This window comes from Acomys minous (genome assembly GCF_964271855.1).
Source record: "Acomys minous genome assembly, chromosome: 9".
In the NCBI taxonomy this organism is placed as follows: domain Eukaryota; kingdom Metazoa; phylum Chordata; class Mammalia; order Rodentia; family Muridae; genus Acomys; species Acomys minous.
In genome coordinates this window covers 39,753,880-39,777,942 of record NC_140490.1, presented here as the reverse complement: position 1 = coordinate 39,777,942, position 24,063 = coordinate 39,753,880, and the positions used below count along the sequence as shown (strand labels likewise).

At 43.0% G+C, this 24,063-nt stretch overlaps 1 protein-coding gene across 1 annotated transcript in view; it reads left to right on the top strand.

Moving 5' to 3' along the window:
- Window positions 1-24,063, top strand: part of DDX46 (DEAD-box helicase 46) — a 54,595-nt gene that overhangs the window by 14,135 nt on the left and 16,397 nt on the right. Inside the window, exons 5-15 of the mRNA XM_084797162.1 lie at window positions 632-797; window positions 3,360-3,511; window positions 10,744-10,857; window positions 11,290-11,455; window positions 11,861-11,981; window positions 12,547-12,722; window positions 13,582-13,703; window positions 17,733-17,811; window positions 19,457-19,539; window positions 23,051-23,215; window positions 23,646-23,808. Of these exons, the coding sequence (XP_084653288.1) occupies window positions 632-797; window positions 3,360-3,511; window positions 10,744-10,857; window positions 11,290-11,455; window positions 11,861-11,981; window positions 12,547-12,722; window positions 13,582-13,703; window positions 17,733-17,811; window positions 19,457-19,539; window positions 23,051-23,215; window positions 23,646-23,808 (1,507 nt within the window). The remainder of the gene's footprint in view (window positions 1-631; window positions 798-3,359; window positions 3,512-10,743; window positions 10,858-11,289; window positions 11,456-11,860; window positions 11,982-12,546; window positions 12,723-13,581; window positions 13,704-17,732; window positions 17,812-19,456; window positions 19,540-23,050; window positions 23,216-23,645; window positions 23,809-24,063) is intronic.

Below are 24,063 nucleotides of genomic sequence, written 5' to 3'. Positions count from 1 at the left end.
GCCATTCCTCACCGCGTCTCTTTTCTTGCTGTATATAGCTTAGGCTGGCCTGGAACTACCCTTGCCCCTGGGGTTACAGGTGCTAGTGACCAGGTCTGGCTTTGTGATTCCATTACTGCATTTATTTTTGTGGGGGTTACACACATGGTACACCATGGCACAAGTGTGAGGGTCAGTCTAACCTTCAAGTGAATTCTCTGCTTCCCCCATGTTGCAGATTCAGGATTAAGCTCAAATTGTCAGGCTTGGCAGCAAGTGCCTGTATCTACTGAGGCATCCTTTGCTTTTCCTTTTTTCCTATTCTCTCTCTCTCTCTTTTTTTTTTTTATGGAGACATGGTTTCTCTGTGTACCCTTGGCTGCACTGGACTCACTTTGTAGACCAGGCTGGCCTCGAACTCATAGAGATCCACCTGCGCCTCTGCTTCCCGAGTGCTGGGATTATAGGCGTGCGCCACCACCTGCCTGGTGCTTGTCATATAATTATAAACATGGATGATTACTACATCTTGTTTGTGTTTAGAAATTCATACACACATCCATTTTTATTTTATACTTTGGAGAATGTATTAAAAATCTCATGTGGCGTACACTTGCTAATTCTGATTTTTTTCCCTCTTTCTCTCCTCAAGAACTTTGACCAGAATAAGCTGGAGGAAGAAATGAGAAAACGAAAAGAAAGAGTTGAGAAATGGCGAGAAGAGCAGCGTAAAAAGGCCATGGAAAACATAGGGGAGCTGAAAAAGGAAATTGAAGAAATGAAGCAAGGGAAAAAATGGAGTTTAGAAGATGATGACGGTATGTTTGGGATGTGGGTGATGCTTTTTTAAGTTGTGGAAAATATGAACAATGTTGTATTTACATTTTAGCCTTTTGTCCATATCCTCTGTCAGGCTGAAGGTCAGAGCCAGGGCCCTGTTCATGCTTACCCTACGCCCTAGCACTGACCTATGTCCTTTGCGTTCAGCGTTGTATAGCCACCACCACTGTTCATTTCCAGAGCCCTTTTGTCATCCCAGTAGAAACTATCCGTTAAAGGTCTCACCACCCTGTCACCCAACACCTCGTGCTGTGTGCTGCTTTCTGTCTCTGAGAATTTGCCCATGTTCCTCATAGTGCAGTCATACTATTGCTGTTTTCTTGTGGATGGCTGTCCTGGAACTTGCTCTGTAGACCAAGCTAGCCTCGAACTCACAATGATTTGCCTGCCTCTGCCTCCAAAGTCCTGGGATTAAGGAGGTGTGCCACTATACCTGGAATTATTTTGTTTTCCTGCTTAAGATAGAGTTGCTCTTTGTGGGCCAGGTTCCTCTTTCTAACCTAAGTAGGCCTTGAGTTTGTGATTCTCCTAGGTCAGCCTCCCAAACCCTGGGATTTTGGCTTGTGCTCCTGTGCCCAGTTTACACTACGCTTTGTCCATCTATTCACTTGCTATTAGACATCAGAAGGTTCGCTGGATTCATACTAAGAGTCTTAGAGTTTAGATACAGGGTCTTGCTGTGTTGCCTGTGTTGGCCTGGAGCCTCTGCACTCAAGTGCTCCTTCTCTCAGCCCCGTGAGCAGCTGGGCCTGTAAGTGTAAGCCCCTGTGCCTGGCCGCATGGAGACTTTTAAATGCTTCCTCAGTGGATGCTAACATTACTTTTGTTTGCTTTTTTCGAGATAGGGTTTCTCTGTGTATTGTTGGCTGTCCTGGACTTGCTCTGTAGACCAGGCGGGCCTCCAACTCACAGCAGTCTACTTGCCTCTGCCTCCCTAGTGCTGGGATCGAAGGCATGTGCCACCACACCCAACAAAAATTTCATTTGTGGAATTGCATCAATAAGAATCACTGATTTGACTTCAGAGCGCCCAGTTATATTCACTTACGGGTTTAGTAGATGGCGCTAATGTAATTCCTGCCAGTCCAGCTGTTAAATGAGGGTTCGCCCTGTCTAGACCTCCAGCTCCAGCGGATCCAGCCCCCCTTCCGATACTACAGCACTAAGGCATGCGCACTACATGTTTATCCTTAAAATGATAAATACACCTCTAACTTTCTGTAATCTAGGAGAGAACCGTTCTCCCAGCTTGCTTTTGTGGTTCTGCGGCTTGGATCCAGGCTCAGCATCTGCTGTCAGAGCACTGTTCACTGTGCTGTACCCCAGCCCATTTCTTTTCTGATTCTGACTCTTGGAGTTTTAGTAAAGTGGAAAATGGAGCTTTGGTTTATTTTCTGTGAACGTTCCAAACACATAGTTTCTGTTATAAGTGGTCACACTGGGAAGAGGAGAGTTCCTTGAGGTAAGAATGTCACTGAGAGCCGGGCGTGGTGGCGCATGCCTTAAATCCCAGCACTTGGGAGGCAGAGGCAGGTGGATCGCTGTGAGTTCGAGACCAGCTTGGTTTGGTTTACAAAGCAAGTCCAGGACAGCCAAGGCTACATAAAGAGACCCTGTCCCGCCCCCCCCCCCAAAAAAAAAGTTACCCAGGGACCGGGTACAGTAAAGTTCTTTGCTGTACATGCGTGAGGACCGGACTTGAGTTTCATTCCTTGAACTCGTGTGGAAAAAGCATAGTGGAGTCTACGTAGCCCAGCGTTGGGGATGTAGAGAGAGAGCACATCCTATGAGTCAGTGCCCAGCCTGCCTAGCCTTGGTGCTGAGTTCCAGCCCAAGTGACAGAGACTTTGTCTCAAAAACTAAGGTGGCTGGCACCTGAAGAAGGACAGACTGAGTTGGCCTGTGGTACATGTGCACACAGTGGAGAGCGAGAGAAACAGATGTCATTTCAGCAGGGAAAGTGTTGGGTATAAAACCAGTGGGGCGTTTGGGGAGGAGGTGGGTGTGAATTTTTTGGGTATGGGGTTGGAAAGTCTGGCTAGCACCTAATACATACTAGAAAAGCCACTTTACTGCTGAGCTGTATGTGTTCCCAGTTCTAGAGATACATTTAAGCATAAGGCATCTTTTACCTCTTTTCAGCTACTTTACTAGTTTTGCTTACTTTATGTAACAGTAATACACGTGTTTTAAAAAACGTAAGACCTTCCAGGTGTGAGCACGTGAACTGCACAAGGAGTGAACTTTAACCCAGGAAGAGGGATGATTGCACAGTGGGAGAAAAGTGATGGAAGTAACAATGGATGTGGCGTGTCTCTCCAAAAATAATTGTAAACTTAATGTGTGTGCAGTGCATTCACATGCTTACACATACACAAGCAGAGGGCAGCTGCTAGGAGCTACTTCTCTTTCCACAGGGGATGTGGGAATGACCTCAGGAAGTCAGGCCTATGCAGCAGGTGCTTTTTACCCTCAGGCATCTGCCTGGCCCGCCTGTGCACTGCCTTTTCATACAAAGGAAATACGTTGTGTTATCCTAGATGATGAAGATGATCCTGCCGAGGCTGAAAAGGAAGGGAATGAAATGGAGGGCGAGGAGCTGGATCCGTTAGATGCCTACATGGAGGAAGTGAAAGAAGAAGTGAAGAAGTTTAACATGAGGAGTGTGAAGGGCGGTGCAGGGAACGAGAAGGTATGTGGGGAGCTGCGCTCGGCACTGTGGCGTCGCGCTGTTTTCCAGCAGGGTTAAGAACTTGGTGAGGTTTCTATGTGAAGTAAAGCTGGGCGGTGGTGGCGCACACTTTTAATCCCAACAGTTGAGAGGCAGAGGCAGGCGGATCTCTGTGAGTTCGAGGCCAGCCTGGTTTACAAAGTGAGTCCAGGACAGCCAAGGCTACACAGAGAAACCCTGTCTTGAAAAACAAAACAAAAGAAAAATGGAAAAAAAAAAAACTTTTCAAAGAGTTAAAACCTAGGCCCTAAGATAGGTGTAGTGGGGCTTGCCTTTAATCCCAGCACTTAGGAAGGCAGAGGCAGGCAGATTGCTGTGAGTTTGAAGTCAGCCTGGTCTATAAAGTGAGTCCAGGACAGCCAAGGCTACACAGAAACCTTTCCACAAAAAACCAACTGAACAATCCCCTACCCCCTGAAAAAAAGAAAAAAAACCCTGGACTCTGTGGTGGCGCACAGCTTTAATTCCAGCACTTGGGAGGCAGAGGCAGGTGGATCTCTATGAGTTCCAGGCCAGCCTGTCCTGCATAGTGAGTTCCAGGCCAGTCAGAACTCCATAGAGAGGCCCTGTCTCAAAAAACGAAACAAAACAACCAACCAAAAAAGAGGCTGTAGTAGTAAATTTAAAAAAAAAAAAATGTAATAATGTTTACATCCTATAATTATTTCGGCAGTATTTTCTAACCTACTATTATAAACAACAAAGACAGACAGTTTTATTTTAGGATAAGCCTCATTTTACCTGGGGCTGGGCAGATATCAACCCTGTAAACTGTCCTTACCACTTCCCAGCCCCCATCCTGGGCCATCTCTTTAATCCTTCCCATCTGGGCTTCTTCCCGTCCACAGTCCCTAAACACCTGCTAATGTTCTTCACCGGGGCTGCTTTCCTCCATCGTCCATCCAGCCATGCACTTCTCTCTACATTATTCCATCATGGCGGCTCTGCCTCCCTCCTGGTTCCTCCTCCTGTGCCTCCCTTCTACCCAAGCTCCTTCTCTCTCCAAACCCTGTGAACCTTCACTCCGTCCCTTTCTTCTGCCCTGCCTAGGTAGGTGTAGGCCTTTTATTCAGCCAGTCATGGAGGCAAGGTCACATAGCAGTACTTGGTATGTGAGCATCTGCTCATAAAAGACCACAAGCAGGCCTTGGGGAGCAACGTAGTTAACAATCAAACACAAAGCACCAGACTATGCTGTTACAATTCATTCATTTTCTCTCTCTCTCTCTCTCAAGTCTATTTTTTTTAAAAGTAAAGCCTATGTAACAGCATAGAGTAAGAACAATTATAAAAACCAATAGGTAAGACTTACATACATAATGTCTAGTCAAAAGGTATTTGGTAACCTTAAAGAAAATATTATCCTATCTTGATGAGTTTAAAGTTTTGTACCTAAGGGGGCTGGAGAGATGGCTCAGCAGTTAAGAGCACTGTCTCCTCTTCCTGAGGTTCTGAGTTCAATTCCCAGCAACCACATGGTGTCCTTACAACCATCTATACCCTCTGATGCTCTCTTCTGGCATGTAGGTGTACATACAGATAGAGCACTCAGATACACAAAAAAAAAAATCTTTTTTTTTTTTTAATTGTCCTGAGTTTAGGTTTCTGGGGGTGCCTGAGTAGTACTTTTATTTATTATTATGTATACAGTGCTTTGCCTGCACGTACACCTGCAGGCTAGAAGAGGGTATCAGATTACATTATAGATGGTTGTGAGCCACCATGTGCTTGCTGGGAATTGAACTCAGGACCTCGAGAGGAGCAGTCAGTGTCCTTAACCTCTGAGTCATCTCTCCAGCCCAGTAAATAAAATCTTAAAAAAAAATGTTTTGTACCTAAATTATTTCTATCATAACTTATACTTATCAATCTATCTAGACCTTAAAACAGCTCAACTCCTGTATAACTAAGCTTATTGTAAAGCTGTATCTAGTCTTCAACCCATCAGAAATGTGAGAAGGATTAAAATTAATTAACTGAGTAAACAGGAAGTGTAGGCTAGCTGCTTTCAAAATAAAAAATAAATATAACAGAGACAATTTGCTGCCTAGATAGTGACCAGAAACGTTTTATAATGTTGGAGCATCCTCTCTAGCCTTCTGGCGCAGTATATCTGACAGAGCTTTGCAGTTGACTTCCCCTACTCCAACTTTACCCATTTTTGACAAATTCTGTCAGAGAGGGGATAGGGCATTTCTTTGCCCAGTGGCTAGCTTGTCATATCTGCAGCCATTTCCTAATGGAGGTTCTTTGATGCACATCATGGTCTTTGAGGTACACTGGGGTGATGCAAGGAACTGATGTCTCGTTGTCAAAGAGTCCTTAAATTAATAAGAGATCCTTAAATGCCATCTGCTGTGGGTCTCTGAGGCTTTTGATGACCACCTATTTAACTGTGCATATAATCATTATTTATCTATATATCTGAACAAGCAAAATATTGTTTACCTTTAGTTATTAACTATTTGTTTAACTTATTAAGAATAATCTTGTGATAATCTAGACAAATAACTGACAAGACTGAGGTTGATTAACTATTAACTTGTATTATTTAATTATGCTAAACAGCCTGCAATAGCAGTTTTAAAAGTAATGGAAGTAAACCTTGTATTCTAAATGAGTTATATGGATATAGTACCTCATACCAGAGTATTGTGTGGTGTTTGTGTGTGTGTGTGTGTGTGTGTGAGAGAGAGAGTGTGTGTGTGTGTGTGTGTGTGTGAGAGAGAGAGAGAGAGAGAGAGAGAGAGAGAGAGAATGAGAGAGAGAGAGAAATATGACCTTAAATTTGAATTCTATACCAGTGTATCAAAATAAACTTATTTTTGCATCAGTATATAAATTTCTATACCAATGAATTTTAAAAAAAAAACAACCTTATTTGAGAATGACAAAGTTTTAAGTTGACGAGTAGATTCACTAATCTACCTTTTGTCCTATCATTTCTATATTCCCTCTTCCTTCTTTTCACCCCCTTACCTAAGAAGGAATGAAAGAGAAAAGAAAAGGAAAGAGAAATTCCTGAGGATAAATTTTTTGGGTTTTGTTTTGTTTTTTTCTGAGATAGGGTTGCTCTGGGTAGCCTTGACTCCCTTTGTAGACCACAGCGATTAAACTCACAGAGATCTGCCTGCCTCTGCCTCCCGAGTGCTGGGATTAACGGTGTGCACCACCATGCCTGGCTGAGGCTAAGTTTTTATCTTTTTTCCCTCTGATTAAGAGCAGTGATAACTTGTAACCAACTCCCTAAATCCCTATCCCATAGAAGAACCAAAATGTATCCCTCCTACCTTCAGGTATGGACATCGTTCTTCTCAGGGCCACTTCTTGCTGATTTGGGGCATAGGAATCCTATTTGGGGTCCCAAAGGAAACTGGGAAAAATATGGTTAAGCAAGCTAGCAACAACATTTGTGGTCCAGTCTGTAAATGTTGAGAATTTTCAGGCTTAATAGAAGTCTTGTTTGTGCTGGAGAGATGGCTCAGAGGTTAAGAGCACTGGCTGCTCTTTCAGAAGTCCTGAGTTCAATTCCCAGCAACCACATGACGACTCACAACCATCTCTAGTGAGATCTAGTGCCCTCTTCTGGTGTGCAAACATATATGCAGGCAAAACACTATATATTTAATAAATAAATAAATCTTTAAAAAAAAAAAACAAGTCTTGTTTGGAACAGCCTGAAATGCTGAATCAGTTGAGACCAGCAGCTTTCTTTGAAGTTGTCCTGGGAGCTGGCTCTGATGAGGAACAGCAACCGCAACAGCTGGGGCTGGAACGTACAGGATGCTGGAGCAGGTGTGTCAGTGTCACAGTGTGCTAGAGGATGATTCTTGTTAGGTTTGATCCAGCGTCACCAGTGTCAGTTCTTTTGTTCTAAAAATGTATCATTTCTCAAAAGTAATATATAGTTGTAAAATAGTAAACACACGAGATGTTCATGATGCACAGATTAAGGCTGTTCTTTGCTCTTTGTATGAGCAGAAGAAATATATCTGTAAATCTTCATTCCTGCCATATGAAGGATGGTATGTAATAATAAGTCATGGGGAAAGCTGGGCATGGTGGTACAAACCTGTAATCCCAGCTCTTGGGAGGTAGAGGCAGGGGAATCACTGTGAGTTCAAGGCCAGCCTGGTCTACAGAGTCACAATCATTTTCATGTTGAAATCAAAACATGACTATAGATCGAAATATCCTTTGGGCCCCTGGGCACCTGTTGAGAACTGCCACCTGTCCTTCACAAAAGCGCCTCATGTCTAAAGGGATAAGCTGGTCCCAGAGCATCAGAAAAGTCATTGCCTTTTAAAATCAACTTCAAACTCCTTTTTACCTTTAGTGTTTAAGCATACCGCAGGGATCTTGTGTCTGGATTTCTATATTTGCTGTGGCTGTCTTAGTCCTGCCCTTTTTCCATATGGAATGGGCAGTTTTGCCTTTGTGTTTTGGGACCTAACTTAGGCTGGCATGTATTTTGTTGTTCTGTATTGTCCTCTGTGGTTTTTTTTTTTTCCACCAGGCATGACCACCACCTGTCCCCTGTGATAGCACCTCACATTTAAAGGGATAAGTTGGCCGTCCAGAGCAGGGTGACACCTCACCTCAGTCAGCATTTAATAGCTTTTGGCTGAGGGAGTCATGTAGCTTGCGATCATCTTCCAGCCTAGTTTTGGCTCCTCTATTGATTAACAGAATATCCCTCTTAGGCCAAAATGCCAATTGGCACCAGAACGTGGGAGCCCTGCTTTCTAAGGAGATTAGCTGGCCTTTTAGGACAGTGTAACTTCATCTTACATAAACCTAAGATTGATGTGTATTCATCCTCCAGATGAGTAAGGACATTATTATTCAATATTAAACACTTAAGAGCTGGGTGTGGTGACGCACACCTTTAATCCCAGCACTCGGGAGACATAGGCAGGCAGCAGGCAGATTGCAGTGGGTTTGAGGCCAGCCTGGTTTACAAAGTGAGTCTAGCATTGCCAGGGCAACACAGAGAAACCCTGTCTTGAACACTCCCCCCGCCCCCAGCAAAAAAAAAGAAAAAACTTAGATGGTAGCTTTAAGAAAAAATTTGTCTTTTTGAATCCTAGACTGTCTTTGTAAGCTCCTTAGCCTGGTTATGCTTTTACAGGAGGCTATAGGCATAAGGTTACTACTATGTAGTTTAAATTCTGGTTTCTGTCTAAATGTTGAGTAAATATTGTCCCCCTGATATGCCAGTAAAGCAGCTCAAGCCAATCAATGGGCTAGGGAGAGAATAGGGCGGGACTTCCTGCTAGCCTGGGGAGGAGGAGTTAGGAGAAGCAGAAGCAGGGGATTCAGCCATGGGTAGACATCCAAGGAAGATCAGGAGGAAGGATCTGGAGCTGAGGAAAGCTACAAAGTGCAAGTATTGCTGGGATGTTTGTTGGGAGTAAGACAAAATAACAGAGACTTAAGAACAGATTGTGGGGCTGGAATATGGCACTGACTGCTCCTCCAGAGATCCTGAGTTCAATTCCCAGCAACCACATGGTGGCTCACAACCATTTATAATGTGATGTGATGCCCTCTTCTGGCCTGCAGCACACATGCAGGCAAAGCCCTGTATACATAATAATAAATAAATCTTTAAAAAAAAAAAAAAGAACATTGTGCTGGGAAGCGTTGTATTATAAGAGTCTCAATTATTTGTATAATAGCTGGGTTAAGAAATAAACTAAGGCCGGGAGTGGTGGCACACGCCTTTAATTCCAGCACTTGGGAAGCAGAGGCAGGTAGATTGATGTGAGTCTGAGGCCAGCCTGGTCTACAGAGTGAGTCCAGGACAGCCAAGGCTACACAGAGAAACCCTGTCTCGGGGGATGGATAAATAAATAAATAAGTAAGCAAGCTGAGAGGAACAAACACTGTTTTATAAAAATAACTTAAACAGGAGCCTGTATTAAATTCTTTTCATTACATTCATTTCCTGTGTGTATATGTTTATGTGTGAATATGAGCATGTGCATACTACAGTGTGCCTGGGAGCGGGAGTTTCAGAGGACAGCTTGCAAGCAAGCACAGATATGCCTCTTTTGATTGGCAGCAAGTACCATCACCCGCTGAGCCATCTGCCTGGTCCAAAGAGTACAGTATCTTAAGTTAAGAAAGCCGTCCCAGAAATAGCCATGACTCGGCATGTGAGAGCATTGACTGTTCTTTCAGAGGGCCCAGGTTTGATTCCCAGTATCCATACGGTCGCTCACAATCATTTGTAAGTCCAGTTTCAGGGATTCGCATGCCCTCTGCTGGCATTGGCAGGTACCACCACCTGCATGTGGTCTATAGATACAGGCAGGTGTACACATAAATTAATAACATTTAAAAATAAGATGCCATTTTTTCCCTGTGGCTGAAGAGTACTTGAAAGAAAAGAAAGCAATAAAAATGTCATTTAGAGTAGGGCTTGGTGGCACATGCCTTTAATCCCAGCACTTAGGAGGTAAAGGCAGGTGGATCTTATGAGTTTGAGGCTAGTCTAGCCTACAAAGAGAGTTCAGGACAGCCATGAATACACAGACAAACTAGGAACAAACAAAACCAAAAAAAAAAAATTGTTTTAAAAAAAGTCATTTAAGACATCAAACAAATAAGGACCTCAGTCTGTTTTATTGATTTATTTAAGCTCTTCAGAACAATGCTGGATTGTCTAGTGAGTGAAAAGCCATTCAGTAGAATTTTAAAAGTATGAAATGATGAGAAATGAACCTCTGTTTGTAGTGAAGTCTAAGGTTGGAACTGCAGAGATGTCTCAGTGGTGACGCACACTGGCTGCTATTGCATAGGACCTAGGTTCATGTCTCAGTACCCACACGGTGTCTCACAACGAAGTGTGACTGTAGAGCACTGTAGAAACTGTCTCAGACACATACGTAGCACCAAATACCATACACATAAAAAAGTACATTTAAAACGTTGTTATGTAAGCTTACATACTCTGCAGTTGGCTCTGTGCATGTGAGCATATCTGAAGTGTCATGTAGTCCCATGAAAAGGTCACACAAATAAAAAACGCTTGTCCCTTGGTGTTCTTCAAACTTAAGTCATGTTAGTTTGAGTTGCAAATTGTGGGATTGAACATTGTTTTGTATCAAGTGTCCACATATTTTAAAACGTATTTTATTTTTTGTATTACTTTTGCAAAACATTTTAGTACTTCTTTTTTATTTTAGAAGTCTGGGCCAACAGTCACAAAAGTTGTTACTGTGGTCACAACCAAGAAAGCAATAGTAGATTCTGACAAGAAGAAAGGGGAGCTGATGGAGAACGACCAGGACGCCATGGAGGTGAGGCTGTGCTCACTGTGCTCTGCTTTGTGCTCTCCTCTGAGGAGCGGGTATCGCAAAGGTCACACAGACGGCTGTGGGGGAAATCTTGCTACTCTCAGCACTGTGGTAGTAGTAGAACTGTCTGGAGTTGGAGAATATTCTGGTACTGTTGGTCCTTTGCTGTCTCCTGCTTTCTCATTCCCTCCTCTCTACTTGCTGCCATGGCACTCCTTCCATTTACCTGTGCAGTCTGACTAACTGATGACGACATGAGGAGATGTCTCTTACAATTAAAACTTTGAATAAAGGAAACACTTAAGTTGTAAGGTTCCTGGGGTCCATGGTGCTGAGTGGTTCCCAGGAGAGTGGAGCGCTTTGACCACCAGGACTGTTGTTTTCTGGAAAGGGAAACGAATAATGCACTTTCCCTTTTGTTTCCAAAAATTCAAGTACTCTTCAGAGGAGGAAGAAGTTGATCTTCAGACAGCCCTCACAGGCTACCAGACAAAACAGAGGAAACTTCTAGAACCAGTTGATCATGGAAAAATTGAATATGAGCCATTCAGAAAAAATTTTTATGTTGAAGTTCCAGAATTGGCAAAAATGTCTCAAGAGGGTAAGATGCTTCTGCCCATTGTTTACTCCCTTATGGTGACTTCAGAGGGATTTAGTCACATGGTTGATGTTCTGAGAGTACTGTTCATCTCAGATTGAAATAAAATGTTTCCGCTGGCCTGTTTGTAAGCAAGACAGTTGGTCAGTCATTTGTTACTCTGTTGCAATTGAAGAAAATGTGAAAACCAAAGTATTGACATCTGGGCACATCCCATTTTCCTTAACTTATCAGCAGTGACTACTTTGTCTCTCTGAGCTTTACTGTCTCTTGTACAGCTGTGGGATTTTATTTGATATCACTTAAACATAGGTGAGGATGTTTGACCTTTGACTTCCTGGTTAATATAGGTAGATGGTACCAGCAGAGCAATGTGTATGAACTTCTAACGGGGGCTTTGTTTTCTAGAGGTGAATGTGTTTCGGCTGGAAATGGAGGGCATTACAGTAAAAGGAAAAGGTTGTCCCAAACCAATTAAATCATGGGTCCAGTGTGGAATTTCCATGAAGATACTAAATTCTCTCAAAAAGTAAGTGCGTTTTCCAGTGTCCTGCGACTCACAGTAGCCCTTTCACACAAATATCTCTCTGGATTTCAATTATAGTCATAGGTAATTTTTTAGAAATATGTTTTGTTGGTTTGTTTTGCTTTTGTTTTTGAGATGGAGTCTCTGTTTCCCTTGCTGTCCTGAAACTCACTATGTAGTAGACGAGGCTGGCCTTGAACTCACAGATGCTCTTGTCTCTGCCTCCTGAGTGATGGCATAAAGCGCACCACCACGCTGGGCCTTTAAGTGTTTTTTCATTTGTTTATTCCATGTGTTTTATTGCTTCCCTGCTTGAGCACACACACCATGCTGCAGTCTATTCCTGCCACCTGTGGGCCCCAGGTGTTGGCTGCTCGGGCCCTGGCCTGTATGTGCAAGCACTTCTCTCACTAAAGCGTCTTCCCAGTTCAGCCCTTGGCCTTTTCTGCTCTCCACTCAGTAATATTTTATCAGGTGGATATGTCACATTTAGAAGAGCTAATATCTGTGGTTCTCTGAGGGGCTTAAAGCTCATGATTTCTACATTGCTTTCTTTTTGTTTCTTAAGGCATGGCTATGAAAAGCCAACACCAATCCAAAGTCAAGCAATTCCTGCTATCATGTCTGGACGAGATTTGATTGGAATTGCCAAGACAGGAAGTGGAAAAACGATTGCCTTTCTTTTGCCCATGTTTAGACACATCATGGATCAGAGGTCACTAGAAGAAGGAGAGGGACCTATAGGTATAAGTCTTCTCATTATATGATTCTTTGATGCTGTTTGTTGTTACGTCAGAAAGTTATTAATCATGAGCATAAAGATGTCTCTGTGCGTTTCCTTTATCAATACGGCAGTTTGGGGCTGATTTCCCCTTCCCAGCAGGTGGAGTGAGAGTCCTCAGAGCTCTGGAGTGGCACCTCAGAAGTACAAAACCCAGGCTGGCACAGCTCAGGGTTAAACTGTGACCCGGCAGGTAGAGCCCTCTGCATCCATCTGTGCGTTCACGTTGAGGTGTGCTCTTGGGGCAGCATCAGTGAACCCCAGACTCAGTGTAGGAGGAGGAGGAGGAGGACCAGAACTCCAAGGAGATCCTTGGCCTCAGAAGGTGGTAGTGCCACACATGTGTCATGTAGGACTAGGTCTCCAGACTCAGATTTCTTCTCATTTTTTCAGTTACTATTTGCATAACTGAGTAGGGAAAATGACCCAGCTCTTCTCGTGCGCATACAAGGCACAGTGTGTGCTCTATCAGTGCCTCAGAATGGAGTGCCTTGGGCAGCCGCCTGTGGCTTGTGTAGCACAGTGAGTCACTTGATTCTTTGTTCTATGAGTTGCTATTGAGAACTATTTGCATTTTGTTCAAGTCTTTTTCTGAGGCTTAAGTGTGGTGTTTCATTTTCTTGTAGCATCTTAAGAATCTCTTTGTCCTTCGCCTCAGTCTCTGCCATTACTAAGCTTCTGAAACACAATTTTCAGACTTCATAAAGACGAGACAAGCTTGACCGTGAGGCATGAGCTGTTCTGCAGAGGTTAAATGTCGTGTTTTAAAGCTTCTCCTCAAGGATTTGGGTGGTTAGCCTTTTGACATATTTATCTTTTCAGCTGTCATCATGACTCCAACTCGAGAACTGGCTTTACAAATCACTAAAGAATGTAAGAAGTTTTCGAAGACCTTGGGACTCAGAGTGGTCTGTGTATATGGAGGGACAGGAATCAGTGAGCAGGTAGTTAGAACAAAACGTTCAGTCTTTCTGTCTTTCCATGTTGAGTGATTCAATGTGTTAAGAATCGATTCTTTTGTTTTAGTGTTTGAATGTAAGTGATTGCCCTTAATTTTTCTTTTTCTTTCTTTTTTTTTTTTTGTTTCATTTTTTATTTTTTTGAGACAGGGCTTCTCTGTGTCTGTGCAGCACTCCCAGAACTCAGAAAGCAGAGGCAGGGGGATCACTGCAAGTTTGAAACTAGCTTTGTATGTATAATGAGTTCTAGGCCAGCCAGGTATACATGGCAAGACCTGGCCTTATAGCCTTGGCCCCCTAAGGATGAATGATGTAATGCCCAAGCGCATACTCTGTAGAGACCAGGCATGGCGTGACTGCAGTTAATAATGCTCTTATAGATTTAACTTTTGCCAACAGTAAGACCTGAAGATTCTTCCCACAAAAGACAAAAATTGGTGTGTTAATCATTTTGCCATGTGTGTATATCAGAACACATCATTTGTGTATCTAAAATACTTTTTGTGTGTGTGCTGAGTATTATTGAACCAAGGGGCCTTTGAATGCTAGGCATAGAGCTCTGTACCGGTGAGCTACAGCCGCTGGCTCCCAGCATACATACTTTGTTGTTGTTAATTATGTCTCAGAAAGCCCAGGGGAATAAAGAAAAATAACAATGTGTCTGATACAGAAATTTGAAATTATTCTTAGCATTAGCATTTCCTCTTGCCCAAGAATGCATGTCTGTTTTTCTACTTTATACGTGAAAAATAATCAGAATGTTGAAATAAGTTGCTTAACTATGTTAATTAGAGCTAAAGTTTGCCTCAAAACCTAGTTCTGTAATTCCCAGACCAACACTTAGTTTCTCTAATGCATGCTGACCTCTTTAAAAGGTGCTAATTAATGTTAGGTTTTGGTGTTAGATTTTCATCTTTATTCTTAATGATACATAGCAAGACTTAAAAAAAAACCTTGACTGTCTTTCATTTGGCATTTTTTTCAAGACAGGGTCTCCCTATAATGTAACTCTGGCTGTCCTAGAACTTACTTTGTAGACCAGGCTAGCCTTGCGCTCACAGAGATCCTCCTCCCTCTGTCTCCCAAGTGCTGGGATTAAAGACATATACCACCATGCCTAGGAAGAAAATTATTTTAGTTCTAGTGTTGTAAGAACATGCTTTGGGAGCTGGGCGTGGTGGCACACGCCTTTAATCCCAGCACTCGGGAGGCAGAGGCAGGCGGAGCGCTGTGAGTTGGAGGCCAGCCTGGTCTACAAAGTGGGTCCAGGACAGCCAAGGCTACACAGAGAGACTCTGTCTCAGAAAAACCAAAAAAAAAAAAAAAAGAAAAAAAAAAAGAACATGCTTTGGGAATTTTCACTTTTCTGCTGTTTTAAATACTTGAACTGTTCATTTTTGCCAGTTTATTTGACCACACAACCTGTAGTAAATACATTTATAAAACCATTTTGGTGGTGGTGGTGACGACGACGACTGCTGTGGTGACGTTGGTGACGATACAGGGTAGCCCTGGCTGTCCTGGAGCGCTCTCTGTAGACCAGACTGGCCCTGTAGTCACAGAGAAAGACATGTCTCTGTCTCTCAAGTTCTGGGGTTAAAGGCTTGTGCCACCACTGCCTGGCTATAAAACAAGTTGTGTGCATTTGTTTGTGACAGGATCTTTGGTAGTCCTGGCAGAATTTGAACTTGCTGTGTAGCCATGGATAACCTTGGTTTTCTGATCTTTCTTCTCCCATCTTCCCAGTAATCCTGGGATTACAAACATGTACCACTATGCCTGGCAGCAAAACACAATTTTGGGTTTTTTGTTTGTTTGTTTTTGTCTTTGTCTTTGTCTCTCCGCCCCCCCCCCCAAGATGGTGTTTCTTTGTGTAGCTCTGCCTGGCCTAGACTCACTTTGTAGACCAGGTTGGCCTCGAACTCACAGTGATCCTCCTGCCTTTGTCTCCTGAGTGCTGGGATTACAGGCGTGCGCCACCACATCCAGCTAAAACACAACTTAAAAAGTAACAGCAACAGAAATACATTTTAGAGCCTCTGCTATGAGTGTGGGTGTGTTTTTGCCACAGGTTAGGAGCAGGTGAGGGTGAGGCCAGGGTCACCTTAGTGTTGAGATCAGAGAAGCTTCTCAGACCCCTGTCAGAGAAAAAGCAGGATGAGTGTGAAAGCGTGGGTAGAAGCAGCCTGTGTGTCCTGTGATCTCTGCCAGTACAACTTCAGTTCTGTTGGAAAGGAACTATTATCCTCTGTCTTTTTAAGTTCACTTTTTAAAATTTTCATTAATTTTTTTGAGTGTGTGTGCATGTGTGTGAACTTGCTTATATATGTTTACCCATGTGCACATGCCATACAACACATGTGTTATGGTCAGAAGACAGCTTGTAGGAATCAGTTCTCTCCTTTCACCTTGTAGGATCTGGGACTTGAACTTAGGTTGTTAGACTTGGCAGCAAGCACCTTTACCCACTGCACCATATCCTTAGTCCTGTAAAATATCTTTTTGTTGTTATTTTTTTGTTTTTGTTTGTTTGTTTTTTCGAGACAGGGTCTCTCTGTGTAGTCTTGGCTGTCCTGGACTCGTTTTGTAGACAAGGCTGGCCTTGAACTCACAGCAATTCACCTGCCTCTGCCTCCCGAGTGCTGGGATTAAAGGCTTGTGCCACCATGCCCGGCTATTGCTTTTTTTCGAGGCAGGTTTTCTCTGTGTAGCCTTGGCTGTCCTAGACTGGCTTTGTAGACCAGACTTGCCTTAAACTCAGCAATCTGCCTGCCTCTGCCTCCCTGAGTGCTAGCATTAAAGGTATGTGCCACTATGCCTGGCTATAATATACTTTGTTTGTTTGTTTGTTTTTGTTTTTGTTTTGTTTTTCAAGACAGGGTTTCTCTATGTAGCCTTGACTGTCCTGGACTCACTCTGTAGACCAGGCTGGCCTCAAACTCACAAAGATCCACCTGCCTCTGCCTCCTGAGTGCTGGGATTAAAAGCATGTGTCACCACTGCCTGGCAATATACTTTCTTAAAACACATGTAGGAAATAGTAGGCTATCTGGAAAATTTGCTGTAGAAGAAATCACTTCTGGTGGTTTCTGTAACTATAAGAGATGGTATTCAGGCCAAGACCCAGAAATCATAATTGCTTTAGGGCTGGAGAGATGGCTCAGTGCTTAAGAGCATTGTCTGCTCCTCTAGAGGACTTGGGTTTGATTTCCAGCGCCCACATGGCTACTCAAAACCATCATAATTTCAGTTTCAGTGTCCTCTTCTGGCCTTTGCAGACACTCTACTTATGTGCTACATAGACATAAGTGCTGGCAAAACACCCATATACATAAAATAAAGGAAAAAGAATGACCTAGTGCGTGCAAAGCATTACCTGGTGCATATATAAGTGTTTGTGTCAGGGCAGGCAAAAGCTACCATGCCCATAGCGCCCTTCGTTGTCGGTGCTATTGGGAAAATTCCTGGTGGTACCTGGAAAACTGATGCTGAGGTTTCCTAAATGTGGGAAGCATTGGTCTCTACTCTAGTATATACATTTTATTGCTTATTCTTTTTTTGTTGTTTGTTTGTTTGTTTGTTTTTCGAGACAGGGTCTCTCTGTGTAGCCTTGGCTGTCCTGGACCCGCTTTGTAGACCAGGCTGGCCTCCAACTCACAGCGCTCCGCCTGCCTCTGCCTCCGCCTCCCGAGTGCTGGGATTAAAGGCGTGGGCCACCACGCCCGGCTTTTATTGCTTATTCTTACCTTCCTTTCTTGGTTATCAACAATAGTTGCAAACTTAAATTTGTGAAATTCTTTACTTTCATTGGTTTCGGTTTTCTGACCTTGCGTTGTTGTCCTGCTGTTGTCTGCTGTCCGTGTCTAGCAGCCCAAGGGTCATGTGCCAGCCTCCGCCTTCTACCACTCACACTGTCTCACTTGGTAGAGCCGTGTGAGGGCCGGGTGCAGTGTTTTCACCTCTGTTTAAAAAGTAGCAATGATGATACTATAAAATTTCATCCTGTCTCATTAGATTGCTGAGCTGAAAAGAGGTGCTGAAATTATTGTTTGCACACCTGGTCGAATGATTGACATGTTAGCAGCTAACAGTGGTAAGTCACAGGTATTTTATTATTTCTTTTCTCTTTTGAACTTGCCACGTTTTGTTGAAGCAGATATGAGAAACCAACAGAGGGTTTCTGTTTCTTCTTAAAGCTGTAATATCTTAAAATGTGAGTTTTAACATATTTATTGTTAGAAGTATTAATAAGTTTTTAGCATATTAATTTCTTTTCATAACTAACTCTGTAGGACCTTATTCCTATTTAACTTGACTCATTTTGTTGTTTTATTTTCCTTACTATTATAAAGGTGGCATCATAGTCTTTTTATTACAAAATTCTCCACAGGAGCTAATATTTTATAATAATAGACAAATTAAGTTATTGCAGCTTCAAGAAATTCATCTTTTGTAAATACTGCATGTTTTTAGCTGAAATGTTATGCTTTGTTAAAATATTCCCTATCAAAACTGATACTAAACTGTTGACATTATTTAACTTCTGTGGAGAAAGGCCCTTGAGGATTTATAGACCTGGGCTTCCGAGACATTAATCGTCAGAGGTAGGTGACCTAATGCTGTTCAACACTTCGAGGCTCTTGGCGGCTGGAGATGTCAGTGTGAGCATTAGCTCTTTTTAGTTCTTGAAGAAATGGCTTTTGGAGGTTTCTGTGGCAGCGTTCAGTCTGTATGTAGCTGAGTGTTGGAATCCTAGAAGTGCATGCTTATACTCGTGTTCTGCCTGAAGCTTGGGGTAAACTCGAGTCTCCCTGAGGTGGCTTGGTGAGGCCTTGCGCTTGTGGAGCGGATGAAGGTTTGGGGATGGATGTTGACTGAATAATCATTGTTTTTTTCTCACCTTCGTATTAATTAAACCTCCAAAAATCCATCTTGATTAATTTTATCTTTTCCCTTTATTTATTCTTTTTGTTTATCTTTTAATAACTATTTTATACATATTTTTGCCAGGATCTGCAATTGATAGCAATGCTTAGTATATTGATCATTTGAGAAAAGATTTTCTCTATTTTTAGTTTTTAACTGGCTAAGGAGCTAGGACTATTTATTTAAACTAGAGGCAGCAATTAATAATTTAATGTGTATCTTTGCATAGAAAAGTATATTTATATGTAATGCACTTATTTAAAGTTTGTGTAATATAGTATTACCCAGAGATTTTGAGCAATTTCCTTTTATTGGTTTGATGTGCCCATTTTAAGGTGTTCTAACTGTATGGAAGTAGGCTGTAAAGTAAGAGAGAGGTTTTCTGCCTCTGAAGTAGTTAGCACCTGAATCTGCTTTCCACACATACGCTGTAATCTCTAATATGTTTTTTTCTAGGTGATGCTGTCAGATAATGGCTGATGTGGCTCGATGCTTCATCTCAGTCTTAGTTTTATGATGTGTTTTGGAGAGGGCTGTTTTCTGAATTTTACAGGTTCTTCAGGCCCTATGATGGTATGCAAGAGACGAGTTTGACAAAATAAAGGGCCTCATATACCCATTGTCAGAAAGTACTTGCCACTAGATTAAGACTCTAGACCAAAGTCTCTTCACTGTTTAAGAGACCTAGCTGCCCCTGTGTTTAAGTCAGGCATTTTAGTTCCCTTTACGGCTTTTTAAGTTCTTGGTTGTCATCGGGAGTTGTGACTGATAGTTAGTGGTTCTTTTTGTCTTTCTTTTTCTTCTTACCTTAGGTCGTGTCACAAATCTTCGAAGAGTGACGTATGTTGTTTTAGATGAAGCAGACAGAATGTTTGACATGGGTTTTGAACCACAGGTAATCATTACATTCTTTGTAATTTTAAAGGTTTATTCTATTTTTAATCGTGAGTGTGTGTGTGTGTGTGTGTGTGTGTGTGTTGTCTATGTATGGGTGTATGCACATTGGTGCAGGTGCCTACAGAGGCAGCAAGTGTCAGCTCCCCCTGGAGCTGGAGTGGCGGGTGGTGGTGAGTCCAGCTGGGCACTGGGATTGGACTTGGGCCTTCTCTCTTACCCTCATTAATGTTGATTTTGTAATTGCTGTGAAAATGAAATATTAGTGTGGACTTGAAATTCATACTCATTCCATGTTGCTTGGTATTGCAGTGTGCTAGCAGCATAGGGAATTGAAATGAATATTTATGTTTCAGATTAAATTCTTCCTCCCCCCACCCCCCAAGACAGGGTTTCTCTGCCTAGTTCTGGCTATCCTGGGATTCTCCCTGTAGACAGGCTGGCCTCTAACTCACAGAGATCAAAGGCATGTGCCCTCACTGCCAGGCTCAGATTAAATTCTTTAAAACTTTAGCTGGCGCGGTGGCTCATGCCTGTAATCCCAACACTATGGGAGGAAGAGGCAGGCAGAGCTCTGTAAGTTTGAGCCAGGACAGCCAGGGCTACACAGAGAAACCCTGTCTTGAAAACAAAACAACACAAAAAAACCAAAACCAAAACAAAACAAAACAACAAAAAAACCAAAACAAACCCAAAACAAAACTTAAAGCTTGTTTTTGTTCAGACATTCCCCAGCAATCAGAACACTAGTAGTGGTCAAGCTGGGTTTAGAGAACTGGTGTTAAAACTGTGGTATTTTGACTGGCTGCACACGGTGGCAAAAGCCTTCAATTCCAGTACTCTGGAGGCAGAGGTAGGATTTCTGAGATTGAGGCCAGCCTGGTCTACAGGGTGAGCTCCAGGTCACTGTGTGAAGAGACCCTGTGTCAAACGCAAAACCATGCAAACCAGTGCAAGTTGTGAGCGTGCTGTGAGGCTGTGTATGCTGCAGGGATGCATAGTGACTGTTCCCAAAGGGAACTTGAACTGAGTTTAACATGAGGAAGGGCTGAGCAAGCTTGTTGTAAGATGAAACTGGTTGCCTTGTCATTGAGGGGAGAACTGAGTAGTGTTTGTTTGCTTAATAGTCACACATTTATTTTGTGTGTGGGGTGAGGAGGCTGTTGCCCCACAGCTCAGGTGTGGGTGTCAGAGGACAACTTGCAGGAGTCAGTCCTTTTCTTCATACAGTGGAGCCCAGGGCTGAACTCAGGCAGTCAGGCGTGGTGGCAAGTTCTTTAATCTACCGAGCCAATTGTTATGTTTGTTATTACTAAAACATGTGGAAAGGAGAATTAGGAGAGTGATGGGTTTTGTGAGCTGTATTGGTTAAAAAACACAGGGTACGTAGGGCTTCAGGTGTCATGGGATAATGCTAGTTGGATATTGATACATCACCAGGACTAATAGAACTTGAGGAAGAAGGAGTGTGTATTTTGGCGTTGATGATGGCAGAGTGGAGTCATGGCAACAAGCAGCAAGTGTAGTGATAGGAGCAGGAAGCTGAGTGCTCATGTACTGGACTGCAGTCAAGAAGCAGAGAGCAGTGTAAAAGTGGCGATGTGCCTTCAGGCTCTCAAATCCCAGCTCCAGTGACACACTTCTAGCAGGTCCTTGCCTCCTGCACCTCTTCAGACACTGCTACCAACTGGGGACCAGGTAGGTGTTCAAGTGCCCAAAACTGTTTTTCATTCAAATCAAATGAAAACTGAGCTTACATCTTTCACTGAAGTAAACTGTTTAGTGACATAGATGTTAGGGCCAGGTAGTTTTCACTTTTCTATGTACTTACGCAAATAACATTGCCTTAAACTTAAAACTTCAAGAGTAGGGTCTGGAGAGATGGCTCAGAAGTTAAGGGCACTGTCTGTTCTTCCAAAGGTCCTGAGTTCAATTTCCAGCAACCACATGGTGGTGGCTCATAACCATTTATAATGTGATCTGGTGCCCTCTTCTGGTGTGAGGTGTACATGCAGGCAGAGTACTGTATATGTAATAAATATTCAAAAATAAAAAACAAACAAAAAATTCAAGGGTAAAGAACAAGCCTTTGGGGATAGGAAGGTAGTGTGGTCAACACAATACTTGCAAGAACCTGAGCTGGAGTCCCAGGATGTGTGTGTTGTCACAAAGCTGGCCCTGGTGCCTGCCACTGGAGATGGGTGACTCCCTGAGGCTCAGTGGCAAACCCACTTGGTGAGTTCCAGACTAGTGAGAGACCCTGACGAGAGGGAAAGGAAAAGGTGAATAGTGCCTGAGGAATAAAGGGCCAAACTCACAGACGGCTCACTGCTTAGTTTGCTTCTTTCATAAAACTTAACTGTTTTTAGTTGACTGAAGAAAAATATACTTATTAATAGGCGTATTTTTAACTGTTGGGAGATTTGAGCATTTGAATGAGTCAAGGGTGGTAGGGCAGTGGGCATTATCAAATCTGAGGAGAGGAGAGAAGCAGATGTAAGGGAAGCAAGCGGAGCATAAGGAAACGAGACAAGAGGGTTCGGCTCTCCTTAAAGGACATGCTTTTCCTCTGTAGATGTATTTGGCTGGGGTTGACACAATGTGAAATGAAGTTCACTGTGTTTTACATTTTAAAAGTTACATTGATTTGCATACTTACTAATTTGCTGTGTAGTGTGTATGTCATGCAAGTGTCATGGTTCATATGTAAATGTCGGAGGGACTTGTGGACATTGGTTCTTCTCTTCTACCATGTGGGTCCTGGGATCAAGTTGAGATTGTCTGACAAGTGCTCGTATTGGCTGAGTCATCTTGCCAGCCCTGTCTTTCCTTTCTTTTCTTCTTTTTTCCATTACATAGACCAGGTTGACTTCAAGCTCACAGAGTTCTGCCTGGTTTTGCCTCCAGGGTGCTTGGGTTAAAGGCTTGCTAGAATGGAACCATAAATGTATTTGGCAATTATCCGGTCATTTTTAAGGATCCCATTGTCTTGCAGAGGGCTGTAATTTGAATGCCCTGTTGAGTCGACATTAAAATAGGCTTTGGGGTTCCTTCTTTCTTTGCTCCCTCCCTCCCTCCTCGTTTCCTTCCTTCCTGTGTCCTGTGTCCTGCATGCACATGTGTGTGCATGCAGATGTGTCTGTAAATCAGGGTGGCACTGGGTGTTCTTCAAGAGCTGTACCTTGTCTTGTGATGCAAGGTCTGTCACTTGGACGCAGCCAGTAAGCCTTGGAGATCTGCCCTCCCGGGCTGGCTTACAAGTGCATGCTGTGCTTTTCACCTGGCTCTGGGCTTGAGGAACACAGGTTCTTATGCTTACTCAGCCTAGCTTGCCCTTTCTTGATAAAATGAAGCTGAGAACAGCAAATTCAGGTATAAAGTAAGTTCAGATTTTCTAAGATAATGACTTTAAAGTAACTGAAATAGTTCTCCAAAGTTTTTTTCTTTTCTGCTTAATTTGGGAATTGTATAAGTTTCTGGAGACTCAGTGTATTTATATATCATTTTTTCAGGTCATGCGCATTGTGGATAATGTTCGTCCTGACCGACAGACAGTTATGTTTTCAGCTACTTTCCCTCGAGCTATGGAGGCGTTGGCCCGCAGGATCCTGAGCAAGCCTATTGAAGTTCAGGTTGGAGGCCGGAGTGTGGTCTGCTCGGACGTGGAGCAGCAAGTGGTAGGTGCTGTGCTCAGGAGGTCGCGGGTCCTGCTCTTCAGGCTGTGTGCCTCACTTGGGTGTTGTTGTTGATAGGTCCTGTGCTCAGGAGGTCGCGGGGTCCTGCTCTTCAGGCTGTGTGCCTCACTTGGGTGTTGTTGTTGATTACTGATAAGTCGCTCGTCTGTTGCCATGGAACTCACTTAAAGCTCTTTTTAGTTTTTCCACTGGCACTGAGGGCTGACAGAAATTATACACAGCTTTCTTGTCTTTGATTCGTAGGATTCCAGGTTAAGGGACAGAGAGCTGATGACCGGTTGCTGCAGCTACAAACCTACCAGTTAGAAGTCTGCATTTGCTTAGCGCTTTAAGGTGTAGGAAGCTACAAATTTTTTGTTCTAGGACACGTTTGTGATTTTTACATAAACTTGCTACAATGTGTTGTTTTCAGATTGTGATTGAAGAAGAAAAGAAATTCTTGAAATTACTAGAGCTTTTAGGCCATTATCAGGAGTCAGGATCTGTCATCATATTTGTGGATAAGCAGGAACACGCGGATGGTCTTCTGAAGGACTTGATGAGAGCGTCTTACCCTTGCATGTCTCTTCATGGAGGTAACGTTTACTTAGCCTTTTTCTTTTTTTTAACTTTTTTGATGCTTTGTGAGTTTTACATCATGCATCTTGTCCCATTCATCTCCCCTTCCCATGGTTGCCCTAGCAACCCCCTACACACACCCCAAAACACACACCCCCCAAAACACACACACACCCCAAAACATAAAATCATCTCATCGTGGAAGCTGTAGTGACATTTATTTAACTTACCCATGACTCTGTCTTAAGTCTTTAACTTGGCAAGAGCTGTCT